General features: G+C 37.7%; 1 protein-coding gene across 1 annotated transcript; it reads right to left on the bottom strand.

The window, feature by feature from the left end:
* Positions 1-429: 429 nt before the first annotated feature.
* On the bottom strand, positions 430-1,282 carry LOC149663386 (uncharacterized). The gene is made up of 4 exons (XM_089842348.1): positions 1,221-1,282; positions 1,115-1,159; positions 795-1,058; positions 430-736 (listed from the first exon to the last, which is right to left on the bottom strand). The coding sequence occupies exons 1-4, from the start codon at positions 1,280-1,282 to the stop codon at positions 460-462; spliced, it is 648 nt and encodes a 215-aa protein (XP_089698474.1). The 3' UTR covers positions 430-459.
* Between the last annotated feature and the right edge of the window lie 6,453 nt (positions 1,283-7,735).

Raw genomic sequence — 7,735 nt, 5'->3', positions numbered from 1 at the left:
AGATTCTAAAATACATAGCTACTTTTACTTAACTATACTTTTTAATGGTAAAAATATCACTTACCCTGCAGATGCCCTTTCTACCGCTAAAGCTGCGGTAATTTCTAACGGTACTTGGGTTCTATAAAAAACACTCTTAAGAAACTAGAAGCTTAAAAACAACTAGTAAACTTTTAGCTTACAGAGAGTCCATCTCCTGTAACTGCGGCTGAGGATTATCTTCTGGGAGACCCATGTTTTTTAAAAGACTTTCTCGGATGAAGCGTTAAAAGAAAATGATAAAGTTTTCCCCGAGATATCTACTATTTCAAAAGAATTATTATTGGGCGTTGTCTCAAGGTTAACTACTTTTTTAAGCAATGTTTGGTACTACGGTTGTTTAAGAGAGGGGATTCTTATAGAGTGTTTAAGCTTAATATAAAAAGATAAGAGACAAGTTTCGTTATAATATATATATTTTTATTGAGAATTAATTTGAGATAATAATTTAGGTAAGCGTCTACGATCAATAAGAAAACAGAAATGAGAATTATTTAAAATATGAACAGGATAATATTTTTGATGATAGGAGAAGCAGATGAGATGTTGATATAAAGGACACTCTCGAATAGGACAGAAGTAGAGCTTGTAGACAGTTGTACGTCGTTCCGGAACACAGACAGTTTCCCTGATAGTGTAGTGGTTTGGAGTACGGCAATAACAATTAGGGCAGCGAGTAGGAATATCGTAGGTAGAACTATAAAAATAGGTTAAAATTAGTTTTTTATATACAATAAGACTCATTTCCAACTTACTTTAAGTCAATTTGTAGATCTTTTTCGTATAGGGGAAGTCGGTGTGCTTTATATTTAGAAAGGAAATAGGTGTCTAGGAAAATGTTAATTGGATAGAAATTAGACTGATCCCAGGTAAGGCAGATGATAGTTCGGAAAAGAGGGCAATTAGGAGTAGCGCAAAAGTATAATATATAGCGGGATTCAATAGTACGAAAAATGACATGAGAATTAAATTCGGTGGAAAAACAACAAGAACACAATGTAGGATAGGGATATTTAAGACTGTAAAAACATGTATTAGTTTATTAATTTTTAGATAATAATTTATTTTGCTTTACTTTAAATCAATTTGCATGCATGGGTTGTAAAGTTCTTCGCTTTCGCTGTTTTAAAAAATTTCTTGTTAGGTATCTTACAATTCCTCAAACTTATTTAAAACCTTACGTTTCTTCATCCGAGGATGATTCGGTAGAGACCACATCCGGGTCGTCCGCTTCGGCGAACATATCAATACTCGCGATTAATTCGTTTATTTCCTCCTCCACTCCATCTGGGATATCATGCTCCTCGTGGATGATGATTGGTTCTACTTCCAATTCATCATCGATATCCCAGAGTTGGGGTAAAGCGCTATATATAAAATATATCCGGTATTAAAAAATAATTTTAACTTGCTAGCTAAAATAACTTACAATTCCTCAACCGGTTGAAGAGCGTTTGAGTCAAAAGATTTTGCTGGACACATTTTTCTAGTAGTACTCTAGACTTTGAAGATATTTTCAAACTTAAAAGTTTTTTGCGTTATGATGTGAAACTTTGAAATCCGTTCAGTTTATATATGAAATTTTCAAGGTTGTTAGCTTAAGAAGTCTAGTTAGGAATTTGTAATGAGCGTCGAGGTCATCCCTGGTTTTCTTTGAAAAAATATTTAACTGTTGGTTTTTTATGTGTTAACGATTTTAAAGAAGGGTCCATATTAATGAGCGTCGATTTTTTTCCCTGTCGAGGTCGTTTTTTAAGAAGGGTGCATATTAATATGAAAGGAAAGACCTCTATTATGGGGTGTATAATTTTAAAAGAGGCCCTCGCAACGTACGTGTTTCTTATAAGATATTATTACTTTTAACAGACTTGAACGAATCGCAATTATCAGAATTGAAAACAAGAGGAGAGACTACTTTACAGAGTGGTCAAGATCTAAACTGTCATTTTTGTAAAAAAGACGATATCGCTAGTTTTTCATCTATTGGTGGTGAAATTCATTACTGTGTGAATACCGAGTGCGTTAAATTTAAACGGGCTATATACAAACAGTACGGTAAAGTGTTAATTAGCAATATTGAAAACGCTTACGCGATTTTGGACAATAGTTTTTTTGTATAAACTGTAATCAGTTTTGTTACAAAAACCAACGTCAAGAAAAAGAGTGTTCATATTGGGATAGTGAAGAGGAACCAAATTACTATCTCTGCTCTTTCCGTAAACACAAATGAAGGAAATTTGTTCGTTCAACCTATCAAACATTTTAAAAGTCGATAACGATTGCAAAACTATTGTTCCTCGGTTGGGTACATTATGTTTAATCGAAATTGAAGACAATCGTCAGAAATTTGCGCAAAAGTATAAAATAACCCATACCGTGATTAGAAAACTCGTTTGCGAAGAAATTTTGAAAAACAAGTTTGAGTGTTATGTTGTAGAACTATCTTGGTATTCTTATAGATATGCTTGGACATTTCTAAAACCAATTGATACAGTAAATTGTGGTCAGCACGTACCGACTACTACATGTAAATTAGGTCGGATTCACAAGTACTATAAAAAACAAAACTGGCGTTGTCAACATCGTGAAGAGGCGGCCTACGTTCTGGGATACGTTTGTCACGACAGCGACGCTGTTCAAGCAGTGCTTAACACGGCTATTGTTAAAATCACTTACGAATTCAGCTCTACGCTGACGTATAAAAACCCATTTCGTAGGAATTACGCAACATCTAACAGCTTCACCACAAATTTCATGAAGCTGTTATATATAAAAGTTGTAATCAATTCTTTACGGTTCGGCAATTACTCATTATCGTCCTTATCAGATAACTTGTCTACATTTAAGAGGAAATTTTATTTGACTCGATACTGTATTTTTATAAACGATGAATTTTGTGACGAAGAAACACTTGATAACGTGTCTGAAGTGATTTTTTCAAAGAATGCCAGCAATAAATCTTACGAAGATTTTCAAAATGCCAATCCATCTTTCCTAGAACTTGAAGGTGAAGAGTGGGATTGGTAAGGATTTGCAAGATAGTGAACCATCATTTACCTTTTAGTGAAATAAAAATTCAAAAAATGGATTCCGGGTTTGGAGAATGCATGCATCACATGGTTTTTGGTTCAAGTAACAATATAAATTATCGATTTTCGAGTTTCGCGTGTGGCGAAGCTTTTTGTATTAAATCACAAGCTGCGAACGCGATACCTCGGTTAGGTACGTTATGCCTGATCGAAATTGAGGACAATCGTAAAAAGTTTGAAGGAAACAATCGAATATCGAAGTATGCTATTGCTCAACTTGTACACAGTGAAATGTTAAAAAACTTGTGGACCAACAACATTGTTAAAGTATCTCGTAACCGATATGATTTTTGGAGAGATGTAGTCTCGATCGATACCAGGGATTGCGGACGTTACATCTTGACTACGGAGTGTAAACTAGGACGTTTACATAAATACTACCCTCATGAACTTGATCAATGTCAACATTCGAGTCAAGCAGCGTACGTTTTAGGGTATGTGTGTCACGATCAAGCGAGTGTTGAATCGGTATTAAACACAGCAGTTATAAAACTTTTGTATGAATTTAACACTCGTTTGATCATAAAGGATAAAAATGACAATGATGATTACTTCTATTATATTAATGGTGATCCCCGTATTAGTTATACTGTTAATGTGATAAAGTTATTATATATTAACGTAGTTATTGAAGAATTGCATAAATTTAATCATTCGTTAATGGATTTAACTTTCACTTTCGAAAAAATGAAAATAAAATTTAATCTCTTTACAAAATCTATAAATATTCCAAGAATTTTGAGAGATAAAATCGGTTTAATATATGACCCCACTTTTAAAGTATTTTCAAAAGACGCTATTGATTATGCACGCCTAGAGTTGCAAAAAATAGAACAAAAAATGTTATATTCATTTCCAAGTTTTTGGAATTATTTTCGCAGAATTTAACCCCAGAAAGAACGCTGTCAATTATAATTTACAAGATAGTGAACCATCACCATTTGGTGAAATAAAAATTCACAAAAATGGAGAACGTTTTTGGTATTGAATCGCGTAAAAATATAAATCATCGGTTTTCGAGTTACGTGTGTTCCAAACCTATTAGTATTAAATCAGAAGGTGCAAACGCGATACCTCGATTAGGTACATTATGTTTGATCGAAATTGAGAACAATCGTATAAAGTTTGAAGGAAACAATCAAATATCGAAGCACGTCATTAATCAACTTGTACGTCGCGAAATGTTTAAAAACTTGTGCGCTAACAACATCGTTAAAGTATCTTACTATCGAAGTGTATCTCCCCGCTTACGAAATGGTGAATGGTTTGAATGGACCTCTATCGACACCAGAAATTGTGGACGCTACGTTTTTAGTACGGAATGTAAACTAGGAAGTATACATAAATACGACCCTAATGAACTTGATCAATGTCAAGATTCGAATGCAGCAGCGCATGTTCTGGGATACGTTTGTCACGATCAAGCTAGTGTTGAATCGGTATTAAATACTGCAATTATAAAACTTTTGTATGAATTCAACACTAGTTTGATCATAAAGAACAGACAATACAATGACACCCCCTGGAATACATATATTATTACACCTATTAGTTATACTATTAATTTGTTAAAATTATTATATATTAACGTAGTTATTGAAGAATTGCATAGATATAGGTATTCTTTAATGTTTTTAACTTTCACTTTCGAAAAATTTAAAAATAAATTTACTCTCATTACAAGATCTCCATATCTTCCAGATATTTTGGAAGATAGAGATAGAGATGGAAACCTAATATTAGCGTATGACCCCACTTTTAATGTATTTTCAAAAGACGCTGTTGATTATTATCATCGTCAAGACTTGGAACAGATGGAAACACGCTTTTTAAATTTATTTCCAAATTTTTGGAATGTTTATCGCAGAATTTAATCGTGATGTAATCAATACAAATAAGCATTGTTTTTTAAAAAATTTATTTCATCCTTTGATTTGTTTTTTACACCATTGACACAATCCTGTTTTAAAAAAATTCTGATCTAAAATAGGTAAGAGTACAGGATAAAAACCAAGAAGCGCTACTCCTGGGTTCATAGATAACATTCCACAAATAAGTCCTACAGGTACAGTTATGGGAAGGATAAGTAATAACCCACCTAAACAGACATTTTCTTTTACAACCTGTAAAACACGCTGCGTACAACATCGATTATTACAATATTCTTCAGTCTTGGATTTGCTTGTAGTTGAAACGTATTTCTCCGTTGGTGGTACATCTCTACCTATCTCATCGATAGAACAATGTATGGGTATGTTGCATGTCGAAAACCCTTTCACAATTGGGCATTCCGGGGAATATTTCCGATGCTCCTCATTTACTTTATCATTAGCTTTCCAACTATGTAATGTTATATCGCAATAAAAACATTTAACGGCGTCGCCCTTATTTAAATAATAAAAACCATGTTTCGCAAACTCTGACGGTCTTATATTACTAACGGGGTAATCTTTAAAAGTTTCGAGCCGTAGTTTTTCCCAGTTCATTATAGCTTTACGTTTTGTCCCGAACTAATATCTTTTCAAACCCTGTTGCTGATATATCTTACAAATTTTACCTACGTCACAACACTACACGTGACTCACACGTGACTCGCATTTGATTGACAGGCGTGGGATTCTGAACATTTACATGTTTAAGGTCGGATCTCTGAATTATACAAATTTAGATCCTAATTTGCATAGTCAAAAGTGGGATTTCTGAATTATGCAAATTTGGATCATTGGTGGCTAATTTGCATGCCTAAAAGTGTGGTAACTTACTACTTTCGTATGACTGTAATCCCAGAGTCTTGGGACCCAACAGCCATTAATGTGGAGCCTGTAGGCCCCCATGATAGCCTCCTCCTCAATAAAAAGATGAAGAGGAAGCATAGCAAGGAGCACCTCCAGGGAAGCAGTTGGGGTTGATCTCATGGCCCCCGTAACACCAATGCAGGCAAGCCTTTGAAGCTTGCGCAGGGCAGCCTGCACCGTCTTAAGCCGGACCCTTGTCCACCAGACAAGTGCCCCGTCGGATAATATGGGTCTGATGATCCCAGTATAGAGCCAGTGTACAGCCTTGGGGTTATGGCCCCAAGTCTGGCCGACAGAGCTCCTGGTCCTCCAGAAAAGCATTTTGGCCTTCCTGATGCACCGATCTAGATGAGGCTTCCATGTGAGTCTACAATCAAAAGTCACCTCCAGGTATTTCACCTCGGTGGACTTTGTCAGGACCTGGCCAAAGAAAGAGATATCATTGAACAGATCCTTAGTGTTCTTCCTCGTAAATGTAACAAGGACAGTTTTGTTAGGATTAACAGTGAGGTTGACCGCCTGACACCATTGCTCCACGTTAGAGAGAGCAGATCTCATAAGTGCGGTGACAATATCCGGGAACTTCCCGGTAAAGACTATCGCCACATCGTCCGCATACCCGAAACAGTGACAGCCCCCAGAACCCCTGAGCCTCTCCTAGAGTTCGTCCACCACCAGGCACCACAACAGGGGGGAGAGCACTCCACCCTGAGGGCAGCCCCTACTGGTAGTCACCCCTAGAGAGTCCCCAAGGAGAGACGCCGTCACCTCTCGGTCGGTCAGCATGGACTTGATCCAGCGGCCAAGAGTGTCGCTGATGCCAAATCTCTTGACAGCTTCAGTAATAACCGAGCTAGAGACCTTATCAAAGGCCCCCTCGATATCGAGGAAAATGGCCAGTGAAAATTCCTGAAACTCGAATGCCCTATCCAGGCAGTTCGTAAGGCCGTGAAGGGCCGTCTCAGTTGATTTACCTTTTTGGTAAGCAAATTGTGAAGAAGAGAGAGGAGTTACCGAAAGTACCTCGTCTCTAATGTACCTGTCCACCAGCTTCTCCAGGATTTTGAGGAAGAAGGAGGTCAGGCATATGGGCCTAAATGCCTTCGACTCGAGATAGGAAACCTTCCCGGGCTTGGGAATAAAGATGACCCTAGAGCGCTTCCAGTCACGAGGTATGTGACCGAGAGCAATGCAAAGTCTATAGATTTTGCATAACGGAGAGGCGATGTGGTCTAAGCCCTCCTGCAAAAGCCGAGGGAAGACCCCATCGGGTCCCGGAGACTTGTAGGGCTCAAAACAGCTGACAGCCCATCGAAGCTTGGGAATCGTAACAACCTGCCTGGCTACAAGCCAGTCCTCCCTCTTCGCGCTGTGCAGGACAGGGTATCGAGAGTCAGGGTTTGTTGGATTGATTGAAGTGGAGTCAGGAAAGTGGACCTCCAGCATATGCTTGAGAGTCTCAGCCCCAGACTTAGTGTACACACCCTCCTGCAACTTAATAGTATTAAGTCGATGTGTGTTGTCGTGCGCTAGGATCTTCATTTAGAAGTAACAAAAGTAGGTTCATTGTTTTGATTAAGAATATGGAGTTTACAACCAACTAAATATTCTAGTAAATCATCACCTCTCCTGTTGCAGTCAGAACTGCCCCACGTGATGTGATGAGCGTTGGCGTCGCAGCCAATGATTAGTTTGTCCCCTCTCTTTTCACATTGATCGACCAAATTGATCGCCTCAATTGTCGGGAGAGAGTCCGCGTCGTGGGCAAAGTAAGCAGAGGCAGCCGTGATAGTCAATTTGGCATGCCCAGTG

This window comes from Phalangium opilio, unplaced genomic scaffold (genome assembly GCF_054372755.1).
Source record: "Phalangium opilio isolate 3A_F unplaced genomic scaffold, DU_Popi_V2 ptg000063l_1, whole genome shotgun sequence".
NCBI lineage: Eukaryota > Metazoa > Arthropoda > Arachnida > Opiliones > Phalangiidae > Phalangium > Phalangium opilio.
This window is presented reverse-complemented; position numbering and strand designations above follow the sequence as displayed.

What these genes read in the sequence shown, in the direction of transcription:
- LOC149663386 (XM_089842348.1), bottom strand. Translation starts at nt 1,282, where the DNA reads ATGTTCGCCGAAGCGGACGACCCGGATGTGGTCTCTACCGAATCATCC. An exon ending in TCATCCTCGGATGAAGAAAC is followed by an intron (nt 1,160 to 1,220) that starts GTAAGGTTTTAA and finishes TTTTTAAAACAG; the next exon opens with CGAAAGCGAAGAACTTTACA. An exon ending in GATCTACAAATTGACTTAAA is followed by an intron (nt 737 to 794) that starts GTAAGTTGGAAA and finishes CTATTTTTATAG; the next exon opens with TTCTACCTACGATATTCCTA.